The sequence below is a fragment of the Oryx dammah genome, unplaced genomic scaffold, assembly GCF_014754425.2.
Source record: "Oryx dammah isolate SB20612 unplaced genomic scaffold, SCBI_Odam_1.1 HiC_scaffold_26, whole genome shotgun sequence".
Lineage (NCBI taxonomy): Eukaryota > Metazoa > Chordata > Mammalia > Artiodactyla > Bovidae > Oryx > Oryx dammah.
The window spans coordinates 37,393,232-37,418,452 of record NW_024070210.1 but is presented as its reverse complement, the minus strand read 5'-3'; the positions used below and the strand labels follow the sequence as shown (position 1 = coordinate 37,418,452).

At 45.4% G+C, this 25,221-nt stretch overlaps 1 protein-coding gene across 2 annotated transcripts in view; it reads right to left on the bottom strand.

Moving 5' to 3' along the window:
- The window catches only part of SORD (sorbitol dehydrogenase), a 31,866-nt gene extending 24,667 nt beyond the window's left edge, over positions 1-7,199 (bottom strand). Inside the window, exon 1 of one of the 2 annotated variants that reach the window (XM_040226430.1) lies at positions 6,980-7,199. In XM_040226430.1, coding sequence (XP_040082364.1) covers positions 6,980-7,042 — 63 coding nt within the window. In that variant the 5' untranslated portion in view covers positions 7,043-7,199. The remainder of the gene's footprint in view (positions 1-6,979) is intronic. The other variant, XM_040226431.1, reaches the window with a different exon arrangement.
- Positions 7,200-25,221: the final 18,022 nt, after the last annotated feature.

Genomic DNA, 25,221 nt, shown 5'->3' with positions numbered 1-25,221 from the left:
TAATTATAAAAGAGAGCCCTTGGGAATTCCTCAGTAGTCCACTGACTCCAAACTCTCTCTGCCAAGAGCCTGGGTTCAATCCCCGGTTGGGGAACTAAGATCTCACTAGCTGTGCAGCTCAGCCAAAAAAAAAAAAAGAGTGCCTGACTCGTAGTAAATGTTAGCTCTTATTACAAAAGAAATAAAATCAAAATCCTTTCTGTAAAATCAGCTCGCAACATGCTTGAACCAGCTGTAGACAACCGTGTCCTTTTTCTTTTGAAAGGGTAACTTTAAAAACTATTTTGGGGAAAAGCTGTATTTCTCTTGTTTCTCACGTCAACATTCAGAACATGACTGCTTCTGAAAAGGCTGGAATTTAGGAGAAAAGTCAAGTAGGATTCCAGCATTTTTTAGGCTTGATTCTAACAGTTGAGTGTAAAGACCGCGGCCATTCTTGCCCCAGGTCCTTGCAGCCCACCTCTGCCATCTGCTCTACCTGCCAGGCCTCCTGTCAACCTGCTGGCTGGCTGCCCTGCACCCTTAAGGAGACCAGAGCAGACAATCTTATTTTTGCTTCCCTCACTCCTCAATTTTCCCCCTCCCCTGAGGGCTTGAAGGGTGTTTTGAGGGTATGAGGAAAATTCAAAGGTATTCCATTAGGCCACTTTATCCTAAGAGGCTTTGTTCTAGCCGGCACTGGTCCTGGCAAACTCTGGTCCTGGCAAACTCGAGGTCAAAGTAGAAGGGTCAGACATTCTCGCAAAGTTCACTGAGCCGGTCTCCAGCCTCCAGCCCAGGCTCTCTGGGCTCCAACCAGTCTTATGCAGATAACAATCTTCCTAAATTGCAAATTCATTTAAAGTGCCCAGTGGCCCTGCAAAATCCTAAACCCCCTCATTTTGCAGGCTCTTTACCTCCTTGCAAGCCTCCTGCAATTTCCAAACCACCCCACACTCACTCCCTCACCTCAAGGGGGCCATTTCTCCACTGGTCAATCCCCTGTCTTCTTCCTTGAGATCCCACAGGAGGTGAGAAGTGAGGGGAAGCAAGTCACCTGGAATGACTTCCTAATTCCTGTGGGAACTCAGGGAGATTTGAGGTTTGGATGTGTAGAGATTACAGTGTCAGGGACATCGAGGTGGGGTTGTCCAGTAGATGGTTGTACTCCTTGGGACTGGCATGGATGAATCATGAACATGGAGAGAAACAATCACCTCCTGCAAAAAAACCCTTCTCTATCCCCACCACCCTTCATCTCCTGAGCTTCCATAGCACCTACAATTGAATCCATACACAATGGTTAAAAGATTCTCAGCAGTGATAAACTAAAAAAATTCCTCCTGATTCAAAACGTATGGACATAACTACACATGAACCTATTAGGTGGTTCTTTATTTACTGGTTAAGTGCTCACTATGTTCAGGTCTAGGTAACTGAACATTAACATTTCTAAAATATTATTGAGCTGAATATCACTTCACAAAATCTGACCATATTTTCTCCAATAATTAATGTTCTTCATGTAAATCTGGTTTGGGGAAAACTGCCAGCTTTAACAGCCGCACTAAAAGACTTATGAAGTGGATATCAATGTTATATATGAGTATACATTTCTCCTCAATTTCTCTGTCATGCAATTTTGAAAGAAATTTACCCCACACCCACCCGTAATTCAAGTGTTTCTACCAGAACAGGGTTACTTTTACCAGGTCTCTTAGTAGTGCTAGGATTTATAACATAAAATGTTAAAGTCTGTTTGTGGTATTGTTTACTGCTCTTCCTGCTTTTAGGGGAAAATGTTAGCTTTGTACTTCCTGGCCTTTTGCATTTGGCCTTTGGCACTGCCCTTCCATGGCATCTGTTGGCACAGATGGCAGTATTTGCTGGATTTAGTTGCCTGTTGTTATCTGGTTTTGTTTTGTTTTATTGTTGGAACATAATTAAGATAAAAAAGAAAGGAGTTATTTCTTTGGCCTATTTGCTACTACCCCATTTTCTTGTTTTCTGAAGGAGTTTTAGATTTGGCTTCAACTGCCTCTGACTGATAAGTCTAGCTCAGGTATTAAAGGGTTAAGCACCCTCCACCCTCCCATTTCCTCACTCACAGTAATCTCCCAGTTTAGCCCAGCTGTTCTTTAAAGCCTTTGGGGGCCCTTTAATTTAATCCTATAGAAGCAAAACTGGTAGCAGCCTACTGGTAGCAAAATCAGGGAGAGAGACCTGACATTTAGGATTACCCCAGCTGCCGTGTGTTCATACTCCCCTCTTTCTACAATCCTCTCCTCCTCAACCAAAATCTTAACAGCAAAGTGTATATGCAAGAAAGGGACCACTTGAATGTGTATTATAGACTCAGAATTATCTCTCTTTTTAAAATATCATTATAGAGTCAAAGGAATTCTTTGGACATCAGATATAACACATTTCCTCACAGAGCAAAAACTAAGAAATATCTTCATGGTACTCTGATTAATGTTTAAACTTGATGCCAATGCACTATTTTCTCTGCCCTTTAATATTAAACAACATCAACCCATCGTTCTGAAATGATTATTTTCCCTTAACTAGTTCTCTCTTCATATAGCTAATCATAAAACAAAAGAATCTGACTATATCCCCTCCACCAGGTGGGGGCTGTGCTGTTCTTGTTTTCCCTGTCTCCAGGCTCCTGCCTGAAATCTGAAAGAGGTGGTCGGCAAGAATAAGGGAGATGTGTGTTCTCAGCGTGGTCGATGGACTGCTGCTGATAGGTGATGCAATATGTACAGAAATTATTGGCAGGAGCATTTAGAAATGTTTACAACATTTTGACATTGCTGCAACATCCAAATGCAGTGATACAAACATATTGATCCATGACCAATTGGAAACAAAACTAAATTGGTCTTTTATCTCAGAAAGTTTGGGAAACACAAACTATTTAAATAACTTCCCTCAAATAGCTTCTTCGGGGAAAAACTAATTAGACTATTTCACATCCCAACTCCATGAAATAATAATTCAGAGAAAGAATTCTGTAAGGGAGCAGAATTCGCCATCCCAAAATATGTCTCTTGGGCATATTAGTTATTTTAAGCTGGTTATTTTTTAATAAGTTCTGAAAATCCAAGTGACACATTTGTGAGGAAAATCTCCTTTATAAGGGTGTCTCCCTCAATGTACCAAATAGAGGAAGATGACCAAATCTCTCGAAACTCGTCAGTGGAGAAGGCAATGACTTAAATCTGTATAACAACCTTACCCTTGTTTTCTGAGCTTTCCCTGGCAACCTCCCATAACTGAGTCTCCCCACCCTCAACATTTTCTCTTCTCTTTAGCTGTAGATGGTATTCAAGGTGAGGGCTTTGACCATTTTGGCAAGTTTCTCAGTTGCCCTGGGTCTCTCTCATGTATGCATATTTAATACAATTTTGTTTGGTTTTCTCCTATCTCATGTCAAGGTCCTATCTCAGACCAGCCAGAAGAACCTAGAAGGGTACAGGAAAATTTCTTGCTCTCCAATGCTATCTAATTCTCACACAAGTCAGAGGTGAGTACTACTATCATCCCCACTATAAAGACAGGAAATTGAAATGGAAAGTAATCTGGCAAGTCACACAACCAGAAGCAGCAGAGCTGCTGGCCACTCTGGCCCCTACTTGGCTTGTGATCTCATTATTGTCTCCATTTGAAGAGGACCTCAGGGGGCTGAGTGTTTGCTGATAAGCTGTGTGTCTCTGTGCATCAGCTTGGTCACCTCTTCCATTGTTTCTTTCAAGTCCACATGTTCTCTATTTAAAATGCTGGGGGTAAGGAAGAGTGAAGGAGTGAAAGTCCTAAGTCCTCATTATAAGGAATTATAAAGAAACCTGCAATCTCTCAGTGTATATATGTGTACACATTCCCACTCTGATTTACCACCCAACTTACAAATGCCCCAGAGCCCAAACCACAGTGCAGGCCCAAGTCCCCAGGCCAAGGAGCACTGACTCCTCCCTTGCTGTGACTGTGGTGATCACGAGTTACCTAATAGTGAAAGAAAGTGAAGTCGCTCAGTCGTGTCCAACTCTTTGGGACCCCATGGACTGTAGCCTACCAGGCTCCTCCCTCCATGGGATTCTCCAGGCAAGAGTACTGGAGTGGGGTGCCATTTCTTTCTCCAGGGGATCTTCCCGACCCAGGGATAGAACCTGGGTCTCCCGCATTCCAGGCAGACGCTTTAACCTCTGAGCCACCAGGGAAGCCCAAAGAAAAGGGAATCCTGCCTTTTTCATAGGCAAGTTAGAGGAAGGCTGGGTATCAGGTTTCCTTCCTGGTAGGCAGGCCACAAGTTTCAAGTGGCCGCTGAGATGTCTACTTCCAACTCAACCCCAAAGCACTTAGCCTATCTGCTTTAAGGAAGGGGGTGCAAGGGCAGAGATATCCCACCAGTTGGCTCCCTATGGAGGTGCTGGGGGACATGCATGCTCAGGAGGGAATGGCGAGGGCCAGAAGGGTCTGTGTTAGGTTGCAAGTGTTTGGAGAAGGAAACGGCAACTCACTCCAGTATTCCTGCCTGGAGAATCCCATGGACAGAGGAAGCTGGGAGGTTCTCAGAGACACCAAAATGTCCTGTCCCAGAGACATCTTAAATTCAAACCAAACTTATCATTTTAATCTACTGTCTTTTGTCCAGTAAATGAACCCCATCACCTCCAAGAGTGGGGGTCTTCCTGAATCCACCCTGAAGCCTTTCACCCAGTGAGCGTACCAACCCTACCACCACAGGCTCCATTCTTCAGCCTATCACATTCTCGTCTCTTTCAGATACATTCACCCCATTCCAGCCCCTAATTTGGACAGTGGGCGGATTCTAAGGCACAGTTGATAAAACCAATTTTAGACGAGCCTCCCCACCCTCTTCTATGTTCAATACTTAGTTCTACAGAGCCACATAAACAGTCTGGCCGAGCAGTGGGAGAGCCTGAGTTTAGGAATTAAGGCAAAGGAGAGCCTGGGGTTGTAATTACAGTTCTTATTAGGTACACTGAGTTTCCTTAAGGCAGGCCCTGGTCATTCAGTACCTGTGTGATAAGCTGCGTCATTTGTCTGCCTCTCTGCAACCTTATAGACGATAGCCCGCCAGGCTCCTCTGTCCCTGGGATTCTCCAAGCAAGAAGACTGGAGTGGGTTGCCATGCTCTCCTCCAGGGAATGTTCCTGACCCACGGATTGAACCCATGTCTCTTATGTCTCCTGCCCTGGCAGGGGGGTTCTTTACCACTGGCGCGACCTGGGAAGCCCGAGCATTCGGTATATCACATATTTATAAGACCAGAAAAGAGGACACGCAATTTTGTACTGCCCTTAGTTTGTACTTGCTTTTCCACTTGCCTGAATGTCCCCTAGTTTCCGTCCTCAAGTAGCATCCATCTCCTCTTCCCTGGGCTAAAGGCCCCTGTGAGGCCTGTACTCCCTGTGGCCTCCAGCAAAGCCCTCACACTTGTACCGTGAGTGAGTGTCTAGAGCAGCTTGGGTGTCAGGGCTGTGTCCTCCTCCTCCTCTCTGAGCCCCCAGCCCAGTGTATGGCACACAGCAGGGTCCCTCTCATCCAGTAAATGTTTGTAGGATGCAGGGCTGAGTTTGAGATCACTCTGTAAGCTGTGTATAGCTGTGTATTATTTCTTCATAATACCATCTGGTGTTTGCGGCAATAAAAACTAATAGTGTCACTTTAATTCAGGATCTTGGCTGGAGGCTCCAAGGGGCGTAGAAAGAGCCCTGGAATAAGAGTCTGAAACTCTGGGTTTTTCTGGGCTCTGTTAACTAATGAAGCCTGTCACCTTGGGGATGGCACTTCCCTCAACTGAGTTGGCTCTGGGCAGGCATTCTGGGGTCCACAGACCTTTAGAGGATCTACGGAGGGGCAGTAAAGGAAGTCCATGAACTCTGAAATTGCTGCCAAACTCAATCTGTTTGCATTCTATGGGGAGAGAAACCACAGATTATCAAATAGTCAAGAACTACTTGACTACTTGACTAAAGCTGGATAATTTTCCAAGTCTCTCCAATTTAGATCCTGGTGTATGTTCTCTCTGAGGGGGAAGGAAGTGCTAGGGAATAGGAGAGAAGGCTGGCACAGGACCCGTTCCACATACCAACTGCCCAGGCCCATTTGAGATGGACTTTGTCAAAGGAGCCCTGGCACAACTACAGGGCTGACTCCACAGCTCCCAGAACTTTGGTCCCATGAGCCAGGGAGCAGAGGCAGGGTCTGGGGTGGAGGAGACACATACATATTGCTCTTAAAGGGACAAGGGAGAAGGAACGGGAAGGAAAATGGCTGAAACATAAACCAACTGTGGACTAAGAGAGGTAAGGAGGAAAGGCGGTTTAGAGACATGAAGACTGTCAAGATCCAGAAATTTGGCACAGGCATGGCAAACACCAAGAGTCCTGGAGATGGAGATGCGCTGGCACTAAACGTGGAAGAAGCTGGCACCTTCCGAGTATCTATTAGGTGCTAGGAATTCTGCTGATCATAATAATCCTGCAAAGGGTGTGTGATCAGCCCCAAGCAAGAAAGATTAAATAGAGTTCCACAGCTTTTAAATGTCTCTGACTCTCCTTTCTGCCTGCACTGTCTACCCAGAAAAGAAGCCCAGCACGTGTCCTAAATGAGGCAGCCAGTCTGATATCACTTCTGCAAAATGCAATGACAAGGGGCAGGACTATGAATCCGAAGCTGGCAAAGGAGGGAGAGGGCTTCAATCATTTTGCAACCTTCCTGGGCTCTGGCCACGTGCCGGCCACGGGGCTAGGTTCCGGGAGGCACGTTACAAGAACCCTGCTCACAGCACCTTATAACGAACGGCCAACTGTCCCCCTCCCCCCAACATGGTAACCAGCTCGATCGCCGGGCCAGGACGCGCAGTGTGGGGCCCGCACCGCGCTGGAATTGGCAAGCTGAGACCGCGGCTGGGCTTGGAGGCGAGTAGGGCAGGAACAGGCTAGTCTTCCCACTCCCGATCCAGTTTTACCAAGCGCAAGTCTCCGGGTCCGTGCACCACCAGGGAGAGGTTCTCGGGCTTGGCCGCCGCCATGTCTGTCGCTCTCTCCCTCTCGGGTCGGGGCCGCTGTCCGCAGTTCGTGAGGTGGCTTGGTTGGCGGCCCCTTGGAGGGTTGGGGGTGAGGGGCGGGAGGCTGAGCTTTGACTGGGAGCGCGCGCCCGGCCCGGGGCGGGGCCTCCTTGTCCCTGACAGCCAGGGCGGGGCTAGCGGAGAGGGGCGGGGCTAGCCTTCCCCAGGGCTAGCCGGGGGCGGGAGGGGGGAGGGGGAGCGGGTGGGGGGAGGGCGTGAAGAAGGTTAGAGAGTGAAGGGAGGGGGTAGGGAAGGGATAGGGAGAGGTAGGAAGGTGGTGGGGAGGGGTGAAGAAGACCAACCCTGCAGTGCACAGTTGGTCTGTCTCACATCCAAGGGGACCAGTCTGCCCTGAAAGTAGTCTGCAGAGGCAGTACCCCTCAGACCAGAGTTCTCAAGCTTTAGCTGCGGAGTAATGAGGATGGGCAGTGTGGGGCAGTTTCTCAGGACCAGCACAGGGATTTTGATACAGTAAGTCTAGTTCCAACTGAGGCCTTAGGGTCTGTATTATTAGCATTGAGAATGCTGAGGCTGCAGGTGGCCAGTGGTCTACAAGTGGAGAACAGGTGCTGCCCTGATGCAGTGTCTTATGTTGGTCGCATGTCCCCAGAATGCAGCAAAGTGCCTGGCACCAGAAGTGAGTGAATGAAATGGTGCATCCCCCCGTGGGCCTGATGCCCCAGTGTAAAGAAGCCATGCAATGGAATCTGGGAGTCCCTTTCTCTTACCCAGCTCTGCTTTTTATATTAGAAGCAGGATTTCTGCCCAAATTCTTCCTTTAAGCCTCTCTCCCCTTCAAGAAACAGGGAAGTTTAACTCTAAGGGGAGAGAGTTGCCCTCTGGGAAAGCCTAAGTCTGCAAAGACCCCACCGTGCTTTGAAGACTTTGAAGACAATGTATGGATTTCATTCCCTACACCCTTTCCTCCTCCAGACACTCTACCAGATCCTCTCACCTACTCCTGGACACTTTCCCCAGCACCTTATTTCTTGACGATGTCTCAGTGTGGCACCTACTCCGTGCCTCACATATGGGGCATGGCCTGTCTTTTCACTAGTAATCATCCCTTCCTCAGATGTACTGGAAACCCACTGGGGCTAAGGCCTCATTTCTTAAACAGAATGTGGTAAACTGGTCTATACAATGAAGGAGCTCAAAAAAGAATATTTGATGATGAACATGGATCAGACTTTGGAATGCCAATAATAATACAAGGGAAGTGTGTATGTTGGGGCGGGGGGGGGGGAGTATTACAAGGTATAACAAGGCAATGGGATGGATTTTGTAGGGGACTTACAGAGTCAGTCATGTTTCTGCTTTGAGACGCCTCCCACAAGGTTTGGCTGTGCTTGGCTGGTTCCCCCGGCTGCTCCTGCACTCTGCTGAGCAGGCCGTAGAGAGATGACTAACTAGGGGTTGCTTGCCTTCACTCTGGCACCTGAATTTAAAACTCAGCTTCACCTGCTTGCCTTGTAGCATTTCATCACAGTCTTCCAGAAGGTTTTTCCAGTGAGTAAAGCTGAAGATGGAGAAAGCCTCAGGAATGGCTTAAGAGCTGAAAGCTACTTGAAGTAGACACTTCTTGAGTTTTAAGAAAACAGAACATCAGAACCAAAAGTCACTAAAATAATGACACAACTGCCACACTTGGAGTGGTATTTGTTTTCTCCTGAGCAATAGTACTTTGAAACTCTCTTAAAGGTTGTTGGTTGAAGACCAAGAGATCTGGCAGGGCAGGAGAGATACTTTTTGTTTTTTGGCTGTGCTGGGTCTTCCTTGCTTTTGTGTTGGCTTTCTCTAGCTGTGGTGAGCAGGGACTACTCTCTAGCTGTGCTGAGTGTGCTTCTCATTGCAGTGGCTTCTTTTGTTGCAGAGCACAGGCTCTAGGGTGTTCAGGCTTCAGTGGTTTCAGCACACAGGCTCAGTGTTGTGGCACAGGGGCTTAAGTGCTCAGAGGCATGTGGAATCTCCCCAGACCAGGGATAGAACCTGTGTCCCCTGCATTGGCAGGCAGATTCTTATTCACTGTGCCACCAGGTAAGTCCAAGAAATACACTTTAAAATATACTCTATGACTAGGGCCCTTTATAGAAAAGTTAACATGGTGAGTTGATAAAAGATTCTTAAGAAACTGACATTTTTAAGACAAAAAAAAGCAAGTCCTTATTACCTTATTTAAACATCTAGTTGTCATCTTTTTATGTAATTTCCTAACAAAGACCAGCATTCACAGTGGTGAGGAACAGATTTTTTTTAGGCATTTTACTGAATAAAGGATAAAATGCTGGCTTTGCCTTTGCTGCTGGCCTGCTTAGCACAGCTTCTCTGGGCCTCCGCCTAACTTTCCCAAACAACACAGCACTTTTAGGCACTCTTTCCACTGACTCCAACTTCAACAACTTGTCGATAGAATTCTGCCAGAAAAACTTAATTTGAAATTTAAAACTTAAATCACAGGATGCATATCTTCTGGGGTCACATATCCAGAGAAAGGGGGAACATCCTTCACTGATACTGGATCTCTACAGATCTGGAATTTTACACAGTGCATTAACAAGAAAAATCAGTGTGTCGCAAGGCCTTAGGATTCCAAAGGTCAAAACAGTTATAAAATCTCTGATTTCCAGATTTCTCCATTTTGTCATCAAGTATTCAATTACTCAAACCTGGTTATTTACAACTAACTAACTAAATAAATAAAAACAACCACAAAACAACCATGAGATTTCCTGCAGATCTTAAAAATAAGGTTACTCAAGAGAGTTAGGCCAGTAAAATTCATATCCAGCACATGAAATTAATGAACTTCCTCCAAGGAACTGGTAATATATCTGCCATTAACAAATCTCAAGAAAGAAGGGTTAGAAAAAGAACTAAGAGAGCAGGGAATTTTAATCTAGAACCATCCAAGGGAGAGAGGCGCTTGGTAGTGGTAGCAGTGCAGCTGGGACAGAGAAGTGGAAGCAAGTGGACAGACAGGTAAGGTGACTGCCAAATGTCAGCTGAGGATGGTAACTTGGATTTAGACAAGTGGTGGAAGGGAGATGGAGTGAAGAGGACAGATTCAAGATTTTTATTTTTAATAATTTTATGTATTTATTATTTATTTTTGGCTGTGCTGGGTCTTCATTGCTGTGAGAACTAAAGCAATATGCTAACTGCTGGCTTTCAAGATAGAGAAAGGTGTCAACAAAGATGCCGCTCTGGATGCTAGAAAAGATGACTAATTAGATTCTCCCAAAGAGACTCAGGAGGAAGCAGACAGCTTGATTTTGGCCCAGAGAAACTGATTGCAGACTACTGACCTCTAGAATTGTAAGAGAATAAATGTGTGTTGGTGTATTTTTCCAGCTTTATTGAGATATTATTTACATATAACATTGTATAAGTTTAAGCTGTACAATGTGATGGTTTGACACGTTTATATTAGGAGATGTTTAAAACTACAGGGCTAGTTTATTAGCTTTAGCTCATCCTTTAGGTCATATAATTACTATTTTGTTGTCATTGTTTTGGTGAGAACATTAAAGTTCGACTCTCATGGCAACTTTCAAGAATACTTCAAGTTACTTGCTATAGTCACTAAGGTGTATATTAAGATCTCCAAAATTTACTCATTTTGATTTGCATTATGTTGAGACATTCTTGCATCAGGGATTAAGCTCACTTGATAACCGTGAATGATCCTTTTAATATGCTGTTTAATTTGGTTTGCTAGTGTTTGGTTGAGAATTTTTGTATCTATATTTATCTGATCTTTGGAATACCAGTCTGTATCCTGTAATGTCTTTTTTTTTCTTTAAATTTGGCTGCAGTGCTTGTGGGATCTTAGGTCCCTGACCAGGGATCGAACCTGAGCCCTGGGAGTGAAAGTAAGGAGTCAATCTCCTTACTTGTTATTGGTCTATTCAGATTTTCTATTTCTTCATGATTCAGACTCAGTAGATCACATGGTTCTAGGAATTCATCCATTTCTTCTAAGTTATTCAACTTTTTGGAATATAATTTTATTTTCCTGTTACTAGTTAACATCCTTTCATTTCCACTTGAAGAACTCCTTTCAGCATTTCTTATACATTAATGGTAACGAGCTCCTTTTGGTGGCACCAGGACCGGGAGTCATGGTGACTCATTTCTCTCAGTCCGTCAGGGTCCCCAGCCCTTGACAAGTGATACTGGGAGTCCACAGAGACTGCAAGGGCTGTTGGAGTCCTCAGCAGTGTCTCCAGATCCAGCTGCTATGGACCAGGGCAAGCAGCAGTGGTGGCTGGAGCTATGCACACAGGCAGCTGTGGGGGCTGGCTGCTGGTGCCTGCAGCGGCAGCGGGTAATTGCAAACACACATGGAGTGGTGGGGACCAGGGCAGGCAGCAAGGGCCAGGGCCGACTGTGTATACACTGGCGCCTGCAGGGGCCCTGGCTGGCTGTATGCACCACATGGCTGCTGGGTCTCACCACCAGCGTGTGGCAGTGGAGCCCACCTGGGATTGGGCTAAGGGCACACAGTACACATTTGGAGGGGTTAGTGCAGGTGAGTGCCCTGGCACAGGCCAATGACAAAAGACAGAGCCTGATCCAGGCCCTCAAGCAGCTGCATGGTCCCAGGTCACTGGCATGCTCTGCCTTGGCTGCACAGTCTCCCCACGGACATCCATATACAATAGTGGAGTCTGGTGACAGGTGTCAGGCCTGTGGCATGCAAGTACACAGCTAGAGAGGCTTTTCTCAAGTGCATGCACAGTGGTGGGGGTGAACTGCAGAGGTCTAGCCGGGCATCTTCAATTCAGGCAGCTGCAGAGGCCTGGGCTGGCTGCCAGTGTGGTTCCTGGGCTCCAGTGGGCAAGGGGAGGGACTCAGGAGGTTGGCATTAGCAAATCAACTACCTTTGGACACATGCCAGTGAAACCTGCAGAGCATCCCTAACAGCTGTGCAGGCTGTCAGTTTCTTCAGTGTTGAAATATTTGGGGCTCACCTGCAGAGCAGGTTAGAGAAGGCAATGGCACCCCACTCCAGTACTCTTGCCTGGAAAATCCCATGGATGGAGGAACCGGGAAGGCTGCAGTCCTTGGGGTCATTGAGGGTCGGACACGACTGAGCGACTTCACTTTCACTTTTCACTTTCATGCATTGGAGAAGGAAATGGCAACCCACTCCAGTGTTCTTGCCTGGAGAATCCCAGGGACGGCGGAGCCTGGTGGGCTGCCGTCTATGGGGTCACAGAGAGTCAGACACAACTGAAGTGACTTAGCAGCAGCAGCAGAGCAGGTTACTGGGAACTGTGGTTGCTCTGATTCTGTGACTACCACTGGAATCACCCACTTTTCTTCCCCAAACCTAGCTATCTTCATACACCTCAGCTTTGCCAGTCTCTGAGTGGGGAGAACTGAAGCAGGTCCTTCCTGTGGGACCCCCAAAGGCAGGAGAAGCTGGTTGCTCACCCCGTTCTTCCTTTCCTCAGTTCAGTTCAGTTCAGTTCAGTCGCTCAGTCGTGTCCAACTCTTGCGACCCCATGAATTGCAGCACGCCAGGCCTCCCTGTCCATCACCAACTCCCGGAGTTCACTCAAACTCACGTCCATAGACTCCGTGATGCCATCCAGCCATCTCATCCTCTGTCATCCCCTTTTCCTCTTGTCCCCAATCCCTCCCAGCATCAGTCTTTTCCAATGAGTCAACTCTTTGCATGAGGTGGCCAAAGTACTGGAGTTTCAGCTTTGCATCATTCCTTCCAAAGAACACGCAGGACTGATCTCCTTTAGGATGGACTGCTTGGATCTCCTTGCAGTCCAAGGGACTCTCAAGAGTCTTCTCCAACACCACAGTTCAAAAGCATCAATTCTTCGGCGCTCAGCTTTCTTCTACATATGGACATCACCAGATGGTCAACACCGAAATCAGATTGATTATATTCTCTGCAGCAAAAGATGGAGAAGCTCTATACAGTCAACAAAAACAAGACCAGGAGCTGACTGTGGCTCAGATCATGAACTCCTTATTACCAAATTCAGACTCAAATTGAATAAAGTAGGGAAAACCCCTAGACCATTCAGGTATGACCTAAATCAAATCCCTTATGATTATACAGTGGAAGTGAGAAATAGATTTAAGGGCCTAGATCTGATAGATAGAGTGCCTGATGAACTATGGAATGAGGTTCGTGACATTGTACAGGAGACAGGGATCAAGACCATCCCCATGGAAAAGAAATGCAAAAAAGCAAAATGGCTGTCTGAGGAAGCCTTACAAATAGCTGTGAAAAGAAGATAAGCGAAAAGCCAAGGAGAAAAGGAAAGATATAAGCATCTGAATGCAGAGTTCCAAAGAATAGCAAGAAGAGATAAGAAACCCTTCTTCAGCGATCAATGCAAAGAAATAGAGGAAAATAACAGAATGGGAAAGACTAGCTGCTGCTGCTGCTAAGTCGCTTCAGTAGTGTCCGACTCTGTGCGACCCAATAGATGGCAGCCCACCAGGCTCCCCCATCCCTGGGATTCTCCAGGCCAAGAACACTGGAGTGAGTTGCCATTTCCTTCTCCAATGGGAAAGACTAGAGATCTCTTCAAAAAAATTAGAGATACCAAGGGAACATTTCATGCAAAGATGGGCTCGATAAAGGACAGAAATGGTATGGACCTAACAGAAGCAGAAGATATTAAGAAGAGATGGCAAGAATACACAGAACTGTATAAAAAGGATCTTCACAACCCGGATAATCACGATGGTGTGATCACTCCTCTAGAGCCAGACATCCTGGAATGCAAAGTCAAGTGGGCCTTACAAAGCATCACTATGAACAAAGCTAGGGGAGGTGACGGAATTCCAGTAGAGCTGTTTCAAATCCTGAAAGATGATGCTGTGAAAGTGCTGCACTCTATGCCAGCAAATTTGGAAAACTCAGCAGTGACCCCAGGACTGGAAAAACTCAGTTTTCATTCCAATCCCAAAGAAAGGCAATGCCACAGAATGCTCACACTACTGCACAGTTGCACTCATCTCACACGTTAGTAAAGTAATGCTCAAAATTCTCCAAGCCAGGCTTCAGCAATACATTAACCGTGAACTTCTTGATGTTCAAGCTGGTTTTCAAAAAGGCAGAGGAACCAGAGATCAAATTGCCAATATCCGCTGGATCATGGGAAAAGGAAGAGAGTTCCAGAAAAACATCTATTTCTGCTTTATTGACTATGCTAAAGCCTTTGACTGTGTGGATCACAATAAACTGTGGAAAATTCTGAAAGAGATGGGAATACCAGACCACCTAACCTGCCTCTTGAGAAATCTGTATGCAGGTCAGGAAGCAACAGTTAGAACTGGACATGGAACAACAGACTGGTTCCAAATAGGAAAAGGAGTACGTCAAGGCTGTATATTGTCACCCTGCTTATTTAACTTCTATGCAGAGTACATCACGAGAAACGCTGGGCTGGAAGAAGCACAAGCTGGAATCAAGATTGCTGGGAGAAATATCAATAACCTCAGATATGCAGATGACACCACCCTTATGGCAGAAAGTGAAGAGGAACTAAAACGCCTCTTGATGAAAGTAAAAGAGGAGAGTGAAAAAGTTGGCTTAAAGCTCAACATTCAGAAAACGAAGATCATGGCATCCGATCCCATCACTCCATGGGAAATAGATGGGGAAACAGTGGAAACAGTGTCAGACTTTATTTTTTGGGCTCCAAAATCACTGCAGATGGTGACTGCAGCCATGAAATTAAAAGACTCTTACTCCTTGGAAGAAAAGTTATGACCAATCTAGATAGCATATTCAAAAGCAGAGACATTACTTTGCCGACTAAGGTCCGTCTAGTCAAGGCTATGGTTTTCCCAGTGGTCATGTATGGATGTGAGAGTTGGACTGTGAAGAAGGCTGAGCGCCGAAGAATTGATGCTTTTGAACTGTGGTGCTGGAGAAGACTCTTGAGAGTCCCTTGGACTGCAAGGAGATCCAACCAGTCCGTTCTGAAGGAGACCAGCCCTGGGATGTCTTTGGAAGGAATTATGCTAAAGCTGAAACTCTAGTACTTTGGCCACCTCATGCGAAGAGTTGACTCATTGGAAAAGACTCTGATGCTGGGAGGGACTGGGGGCAGGAGGAGAAGGGGATGACTGAGGATGAGATGGCTGGATGGCATCACTGACTCGATAGACACGAGTCTGAGTGAACTCCGGAAGTTGGTGATGGACAGGGAGGCCTTGTGTGCTGTGATTCATGGGGTTGCAAAGAGTCGGACACGACTGAGTGACTGAACTGACTAACTGACTGACTGAACTGACAGCTTTCTTCATAGTTCAACTCTCACATCCATACATGACTACTGGAAAAACCATAGCCTTGACTAGATAGACCTTTGTTGGCAAAGTAATATCTTCCTTTCCTGGTGAGTTCTAACTGGAGAGGTCTGTCTTGGTGTTGAGCAATGCCAGCTTGTGGGACGGGTGATGCAGACAAAATGAAGCTGCCTTCCTTCCTTTTTGGTGTGGCTATTCTCAAGTTGTTGTTATTTTCAAGTGTTGCTGAAATTTCTTAGGTGAACTCCAGAGCTGTTTTTTAATCCTGAATAGCTATTTAATTGTTGATCTTTGTTGGGGATGGAAGCACGAATCTCCTACTCCATCTTGGTGATATCACTCCCAAATTTGTATGAATTAAGAGAGTAAGTTTGTGGTAATTTATTAGAGCAACAAAGGTCTGTCTAGTCAAAGCTATGGTTTTTCCAGTAGTCATGTATGGATGAGAGTTGGAATATAAAGAAATCTGACCGCCGAAGAACTGATGCTATTGAATGTGGTGTTGGAGAAGACTCTTGAGAGTCCATTGGAATGCAAGGAGATCCAACCAATCCACCCTAAAGGAAATCAGTCCTGAATATTCATTGGAAGGACTAATGCCGAAACTGAAACTCCAATACTTTGACCACCTGATGCAAAGAACTGACTCATTGGAAAAGACCCTGATGCTGGAAAAGATTGAAGGCAGAGGGAGAAGGGAACAGCAGAGGATGAGATGGCTGGATGACATCACTGACTCAATGGACATGAGTTTGGGTAAGCTCCAGGAGTTGGTGATGGATAGGGAGGCCTGGCGTGCTGCAGTCCATGGGGTCACAAAGAGTCAGACACAACTGAGCAACTGAACTGAAGTGAACTGATTAGAGCAACCATAGTAAACTAATATAGCCAGGAAATATTCTAAAGGCTTCCCTTGTATTATTTAATCCAATTCTTATGTTTTCCTATCTCTTCATTAATTAGGGAGAGGTATATTAGTAAATAGATACTAATTTGCCACCCTCTGCTGGTCTCACCACACTGTACCCACACACCATAAGGGAGAGGTATATTAGTATATAGATACTAATTTACCACCCCTTCCCCTCCACCTCTCCCCCACCCCACCCCACCCCCGCTGCTGGTCCCACCACACTCACCCTGCACCCACATGCCACGCATGCAGAATCTTCCTGACTGTTTTATTCTGGGACAGAGAAGAATCTGAAGAGCCTTAAGCCTAGGGTTTTTCTTCAAGACAGTCCTACACCAATCCCATAACCCAGGGTCCAGAATAAGATGGAAAGTAGTAGCAACAGGAAACAAAATTATATTTTTGTTGACTTTTTTTGTAAATCTGGATTTTTTTTTTTTAATATTAGCTTAAGATGATACCTCTGTATCTACCATGTACCTTCAGGTAGATTATGGTACAAGATGGATCTGTCTTAGACTTTATCCATCAGACTTTATTCTAAGTAATATCGCTGATTTGAACCCACAGGACAGTCTCAAACACATGAACAAAAACTTACTTATCAACCATGGGCGAGTTCTCCTGGGAAAACCTGTTCTTTATGCAGTCGTGGGGGAAACAAAGGGCAATAGTACTGCTGTCCTTTTTCAGACATCTCTCTGCCTTGTAATTTTGTTTCAAGAGAAATTCACTTAACATGCTTCTGGATGGTGATTTCTAATGACAGATTTGAGATTGCATGTTGGCTTTACCTTGGGTAAGCTCTCTGTTCCCTAAATTCTTCATCTGTAGGAAATAGGATGATATCTATTGTCAAGGTTATTATAAGGATTAACTTGAGATGATATAAGTGAAAGTGTCTTGTTTATAGCAATCACAGTAACTGGTATACTCACAGCCCTTGTTAAGAGAGAACTTGGGCAGCTTTGTTAGTCCACAGTTGACTGGACCATGTGTGGACACCCAATTCCCCAAAATCAGCCAGATCCACAGGCTGATCAGATACCAATGGGACAGCTCAGTGGAGAAGGTTGTACCTAAAAAGTAAAGTAGCAGCAGGTTGCTCTCTAGAATCTGAAATGGGAAACAAGAAGAGAATCAGGAAATTAGGGGCAGAAGCCAAAGCTAAAAAGATGTAAGGAGGGAGGAAGTTGTGGGGCCAGATGCAAGTTGTATTTCTTGAGTAGGGCTAAGTTATGAGGAAACAGAGACTGAGTATACAGAAGTGAGAACACCCCTGATAGTAGATGAGTCACATGACGCAGAACAGTACACTGAAGATCCTTAGTTCCTGCCACCGAGATTCCTGGAGTCATCTTGCAGCCAGAAGAGTTCCTGTTCTTGGATTTCCATGGTTTGCTTATCTTCCATATTGACTTGCATGCTCAGTTGCCTCAATCGTGTCCGACTCTGCAACCCTACGGACTGTAGCCCACCAGGCTTCTCTGTCCATAGGATTTTCCAGGCAAGAATACTGGAGTGGGTTGCCACGCCCTCCTCCAAGGGATCTTCCCAACCCAGGGATCAAACCAGCATCTCCTGCTTCTCTTGCATTGCAGGTAGATTCTTTACCACTGAGCCACCAGGGAAGCCCCTTTGTTGACTTGTGCCATCTTAAAATAAACTTCCATTACTTGAGCTGGACTATTAATCCTCATGTCTTGCAAAAGAGATTAATTAAAACAAAAAGAATCCATGTGGTAGTTTCATTTTTAAAAATGGATCATGAAACAGTGGGGTATAAGGGAAACAGGAGAATATTCCTGGCAAAGGGAATATCAAGAGTCAAGTCTTGGAGTTCCCTGGTAGTCCAGTGGTAAAGAATCTGCCTGTCAGTGGAGGGGACACAGGTTCAATCCCTGGCCCGGGAAGACTGCACATGCTACAGAGCAACTAAGGCCACAGCTACCAAAGCCCATATGCCCTAGATCTCATGCTGTGCAACAAGAGAAGCCACTGCAGTGAGAAGCACAGAGCAGCCAAAAATAAACAAATAAAATTTTGAAAATAAATAACCAAGATGGAGAAAAATTTTAAAAAAAGAGTCAAGGCTTGGAGAGAGTATTAAGCGTATTGGTGGGTGGGCAGAATCTGAAAGCATGAGTCAGAGGGTTGTGATAGATCCGAACCAAAGCGTAAAAGCAGTAAGGCAGGGTAGGGCAGTTGGGAGTCCAGATGCCCATGATGGGCAGATTTACTGTGTTATCAGTGGAAGCTCCTCCACTAAGGCTTTGTTATTCTCACACCCTGCAGGGTTTTACTTTAGTAATTCGAGCAATCTTAAAGATCTTTAAAGATCAGTCAACAACCCCCAACTTGGGCAAGCAGTATATCAACCTAACTGATTAATGATCAAAAGCCGAGTTGTTATTATGGAAGACTCCACCAGACCAGCTCCTTATCTTTGACTTTCAGAAACTTCAAGGAAGCTGCTTGAAAGAAATACAGTAAACAAGCCAAGTCATGTTTGACCTTGTGACCTTAATCACAGGTAAATGCAGTAAGGAGAGAACCTCGTTTCCCATCTGTGGCCTAATTCTAACCCAGCCCAGACCCAGGTGATGACTGAAGTCCCTGGGGGTTTGGATCCAGTTCAGTTCAGTTCACTTGCTCAGTTGTGTCCGACTCTTTGTGACCCCATGGACTGCAGCACATCAGGCTTCCCTGTCCATCACCAACTCCCGAAGCTTACTCAAACTCATGTCCATCGAGTCAGTGATGCCGTCCAACCATTTCATCCTCTGTTGTCCCCTTCTTGCGCCTTCAATCTTTCCTAGCATCAGAGTCTTTTCTAGTGAGTCAGTTCTTTGCATCAGGTGGGCAAAGTATTGGAGTTTCAGCTTCAGCATCTGTCCTTCTGATGAATATTCAGGACCGATTTCCTTTAGGATAGACTGTTTTGATCTCCTTGCAGTCCAAGGGACTCTCAAGAATCTTCTCCAACACCACAGTTCAAAAGCATCAATTCTTCAGTGCTCAGGTTTCTTTATGGTCCAGCTCTTACATCCATACATGACTACTGGAAAAATCATAGCTTTGACTAGACAGACCTTTGTTGACAAAGTAATGTCTCTGCTTTTTAATATGCTGTCTAGGTTGGTCATAGCTTTTCTTCCAAGGAGCAAGCATCTTTTAATTTCATGGCTACAGTCACCATCTGCAGTGATTTTGGCGCCCAAGAAAATAAAGTCTGTCACTGTTTCCATTGTTTCCCCATATATTTGCCTTGAAGTGATGGGACCGGATGCCAAGATCTTAGTTTTCTGAATGTTGGGTGTTAAGCCAGCTTTTTCACTTTCCTCTTTCACTTTCATCAAGAGGTGCATCAGTTCCTCTTTGCTTTCTGCCATAAAGGTGGTGTCATCTGCATATCTGAGGTTATTAATATTTCTTCTGCCAATATTAATTCCAGCTTGTGCTTCATCCAGCCTGGCATTTCACAGGATGCACTCTGCATGTAAGTTAAATAAGTAGGGTGACAATATACAGCTTTATAACTTAGAGTTACCAAGAAGGAAAGGGTGTGGGAGAAAATAGCTCATTCATATACACACTCCTAATTATAAAAAATCCAGAAGGACCCACTGTATAGCATGCAGAGCCCTATTCAGCACTCTGCAATAACCTATATGGGAAAAGCACCCTAAAGGAACATATAGATGTCTAGACATAAGTGAATAAGTGAGAGTCACTCAGTTGTGTCCGACTCTTTGCAACCCCATGGACTGCAGCCTGCCAGGCTCCTCTGTCCATGTAATTCTCCAGGGAAGAACACTGGAGTGGGTTGCCATTTCCTTCTCCAATAAGTGAATAAAGTTCTTATCTATTGGGGAAAAAAAATCCACAACATTGTAAATCACTTATATTCCCCAATTCAAATGATACCAAAAAAAAAAAAAAAGAACTGGAAATGCTGACTCTAGGCCCCTCAGACATGGTGACCTAGGCGGGTGTCACATCCCTGGAACCTGAGCAGACTTGGGCCCCAAGGTTGGAGTGTCTTGGATCTGAGTGGGCGAGGAAGACGTGCCTGGCAATGAGCCTTCTACCAAAGGACCTGGAGAATCTCCAGCTCTGGGGGGTGGAGGGAGGTCCTCCTGCAGCTAAACCAAGCCTACTGCACCCAAAGGATGTTGGAACTTCTGGGATGGGAGAATTTCGAAAAGTCCCCTGGGCTCCAAGACTCCTGGTGGTGGGGATCCCAAGTCCAGAGGGAAGAGGGAAGAAATCAAGAGACACAATACGTCCTGGCTGTTTGTTACTTCTGTTACAGCTGAAGTGGACAATCCAGGAGCAAGGCTTTCCCTCAAGCTCTGGTTGCCTAAGTAACCAGAGCTGGGCAGGAAGAAATGCTGCGGTGACCATTTCCCATAATAACAACTTTAAAACTGGTGCTAATGATCTCTGAATAAGGATGCACACAGGGTTGGAAAGGACACCTGCCCTCAAGTCCCTGGGGTAAATCACCAAAAAGAGTATTCAAAACAGGATCGATGTTCAAGAAGCCAATTTCAACAGGTAAACTATACTCACACTGTATAAGATCATAAAGCACATGGAAACATACTCCACATGATTAATTATCAATCAAGACAAATCAAAACAACACTGAGGAATCACCTCACCGTGGTCAGAATCTGGCCATCATCAGAAAGATCCACAAAGAATAAATGCTGCAGAGGTCGGAAACAAAACGTAATCTGCCTACACTCTTGGTGGGGGTATAAATGGGTGCAGCCACTATGGAAAACAGTATGGAGGTTCCTTTAGAAACTCAACACATAGGTACCATATGATCCAGCAATCCCACTCTTGGGCTCAGATATGGAAAAAAATCAGAATTTGAAATGACTCGTGCACCCCTACATCCAGAGCAGCGCTATTTACTGAACCGAGATAGAGAATCAACCAATAAGGCCAAAGATTGAAAACTGAAGATGAAATGAGACAGCTAGATACTGGAACACTCCTCACTCATAAAACAGAATTGTAAGGCGAGTGCAGAGAAAAAGAGAGTGAGCCGGGCAGTCAGGCAAGAAAAGGGAAATTAATTAGAGGGAAACAAGAGGGTGACTGGCCCTTAAGGAGAACCAGTGTCCTCCCTTTCTGACTGGGTCTTTCTTATACCCCACCAATGAAAAATTCTCTGAACGGATGGTTAATTTTTAGCCTGTAGTTGAGTCCTGTGGTCATGTAGCCAGAGGTCTGGAATCTGGTGGTCTTGTAGCTTTGAGAAGGTAGGCACCAGTGAGAAAATAGAATGTTGTTTGGGCAATTTCTGGTCAGTCTCAAGGTCACTGTGATTTTATTCTTTGTTTGGGAGGTCAACATAACGCGCCATCTTAACAATGAGATGGGATCTATCAGTCCTTTACCCTCAAAGACAAGAAAGGTGAATCTGTATTAGATAATCCACAAGAAATATTCTTTTCTCTCCTTCCATTCTCACTTCCTTGCACAGATACACAGAAATCTGTAACTCTAAGAGGTAATCCACAGTAATTATCTCCTAAGTTTTTTCTATGTATCCACAGAAAAGTATAACTGAGATAGATAATTCAGAAGGACCTGACGTTCAGCAGTCTTCTCACTCTTCTACGGCAAAAAAAAAAAAAGAGAGAGAGAGAGAGATCCCACCCCATAAATACATATGCCTGAGTCAGGAGGCTGTGCGCTGACAACACTCACAAGACTGCAGATGGAGTGTACTGCACTGCGGCATCCACAGGATGGTAAGAGAAGGAGAGAAAAGCAGCGCCTATTTGCTTATCTCCGACCTCCCTGACTTGGGATGCTATCACGTCCCTGGAGCCTGGGCAGGCTTGGGTCCCACTGCTGAACTGGGGGTGGTTGACACAGCCTGGCAGGGTGCCCTTGGTTGACCCTTTTAAAGCTCTACTCTCTCATACATTCTGGCTGGGACCAGAGTCCTGTGTGGCATCAAGGCCTGAAGGGATTTGAAAGCAAGGTTCAGCTAGCCTCGACCTCTCCTGGTGCTGGGGATCCCAGCTCAAACCTTGCTCCTGAGAGTGCAGCCTCCTAGCACTAGCACCTAAGCACCCTCAGCAGGGCACTGTGGTCCTGGAAAGATTCACCAGGGCAGGCTGTTTGTGTGATGCTTCGGGGGAAAGACAACCGAGACTCAAGAGACTCAAGTCCTTTCGGGTTAGCTCAGGCACCCTCCTCCCTATTTCACTGCCCAAGAAGCAAACTTTCCCTCAGGTTTTGGTTACCCCAGGAACCAAAGGTAGGCCTGAATAATGCTGCTACCTTGTGGACATCTTCTGTAACTACAACATTTTCTCGGGTGTTCACTGGCAACTCAAATCATGAGGGCTGGATTTCTGTGAATGACAGAAATTAACATTACCCGCCTCAGGATATGTTCTGGGGCAGGGAATGGAGAAATAAATTCCAAAGACAGCCGACTTGTCAACCCAATTGTCAAAGGTAAATTCTCCTGACAACCTTTTAGGAGAAAAAAAAAAAGCCAAAACAAAATCAAACCTCCACAACAGGACAAGATATTAAGGATCCCTAATTGCTGGAGGAGTGCCATTCAAAACGACAATGGGAAATCAAATCCCACCAGTCATAGTGGTCATCGTCACCAATCTACAATCGATAAATGCGGGAGGGAGCCTGGAGGAAAAAGAATCCCCCTAAGCTCTCTCTGGGAATATACACTGGCAACAGTCAGTATAATGGACAGTTCCTGAATGCCTGAAAAAAAGCTCTCAGAGAGATTAAAACTAGAATCTGACACCCCCACACCGTGCCATATATCCAGAGAAAACCAGTGATCAAGAGGCATGGGCACCCCAATAAAGCTTCAGCACTGCTTCCGATAGCCTAGACACTATCAGCAAAATCTCCAAGAGGGCTTAACGTTTAAACAAGGTGTGGTACATACATACAGTAGACTATTCTCACTCATAAAAAGCCATCGCTGAAATTAGGTAATTATGACAGTAATAGCCACAGGGATGGTCCTTGAAGAAGCATACGCTAAGGGAAGTCTGTCAGGCAGAGGAAGACCGTGGTATATGAGGTACCTTCCAGCCAAAACAAAAGCAGGCATGCTGCTGCTGCTGCTGCTAAGTCGCTTCAGTCGTGTCCGACTCTGTGCGACCCCAGAGACGGCAGCCCACCAGGCTCCCCTGTCGCTGGGACTCTCCAGGCAAGAACACTGGAGTGGGTTGCCATTTCCTTCTCCAATGCATGAAAGTGAAAAGTGAAAGTGAAGTCGCTCAGTCTTGCCTGACTCTTAGTGACCTCATGGACTGCAGCCCACCAGGCTCCTTCATCCATGGGATTTTCCAGACAGGAGTGCTGGAGTGGGGTGCCACTGCCAAGGCAACAAGCTTACAACCCAAACTCAAAAGAGATTTTGAGGATTCAAAGTCAAACGAAGGGTTCCAGAGGAACAGGTGACAGCCAGGGAATGAATTAGAATGTCCATGCCTACATACACAAGAAATCTGTATTATAATAGATAATCTACAGTGATTATCCCCTTCCTTCCTTTCTACCTTCCCTCCATATATAAATAGCAATATGCATCTCTAAAGACAGAAATCTCTAAGAGATAATCCACAAAAATTATCTCCTAGCTTCCTTCTTTATGTACACAGAAAAGTGTATCTGAAATAAAATAATTCACAAGGACCTGATGCTTGGCACTCTTCTCAACTTTCTACGGTTAAAAAGTTCAAAAATGCAATAGAGATACACCATGGATATGTTATAGCTGAAGCAGGTGGCTGCACAACACTGCAAACTGACTATACTCCAGCATAGCATCGGCATGGTGTTAAAGAAAAGAAAGAAAAGCAGTGCCTGCTTTATTCTCTCTGATCTCCCTGACTTGGGATGTGATCCATCCTGGAGCCTGCGCAAGCTTGCGTCTCCAGACTAGACTGCTATGTTTTAGAGACAGCCTGGCAGGGTGTTCACTAAGCCCTTTTTAAGCCTATACGTTTGGCTGTGCTCTGGTTGGGACCAGACACCAGAATGGGATCAAGTCCTCGAAGACCTTGGGGGCAATAGTCACCTAACCTGCATGTCTCCTGGTGCTGGAGTTCCCAGCTCAAGCCTCCTTCCTGAGAGTGCAGACTCCTAGGTACTGAAGCACAGTCAGCAAGGTGCTGTGGCTCTCGTTGGGATTAGTCTGGAAGCCGTGTGGGTGTGTGTGTGTGATGCTTTAGGGGCGATAAGTAGTGAGACACAAGCCCTTAAATGTTCCCTCAGGTACATTCCACTCTCCTTTCACAACCCTGGAAGCCGACTTTCCCTTATGCTCTATTTGCCCCAGGAACCAGAGAGGGCATCAAGAAGTGCTGCCACCTTGTGGACATTTTCTGTAACTACAACTTGACCGAAGGCGTTTACTGGCACCTCCAATTCACAAGAGGCAAGACACAAGCCCAGCAAAACGTCCACTGATAGATTAAAGCTTAAAAAAGACCTGGTACTTATAGACAATGGACTATTATTCAGCAATGAAAAACTGGCACTGCAATTATGAAATCATTCCACTTGTAGCCATAGAAATGGATGCTGGAGGATCACCTACTAAGTAAAATCAGCCGTACAGAGGAAGACAAGAGTATATGATGTCCCTTCTAGGCAAAATTTAAAAAGAGATACAAAGGAATTAAATTACAACACAAAAATTGACTCAGAATTCAAACACAAGAATTTTAAAAAATATAAAAAAGGCCAAGGAATTAATTAGGTTGGGAATAACACACACACACAGAAATTTGTGTCTATACTAGATACTCCACAAGGACCTGATGATCAGCATAGGGAACTATGCTGACCTTCTGCAAAAACCTCTATGGCAAAAGAATACGGTATATGTCATAAATGAATCAGAAAGCTGTACACTGAC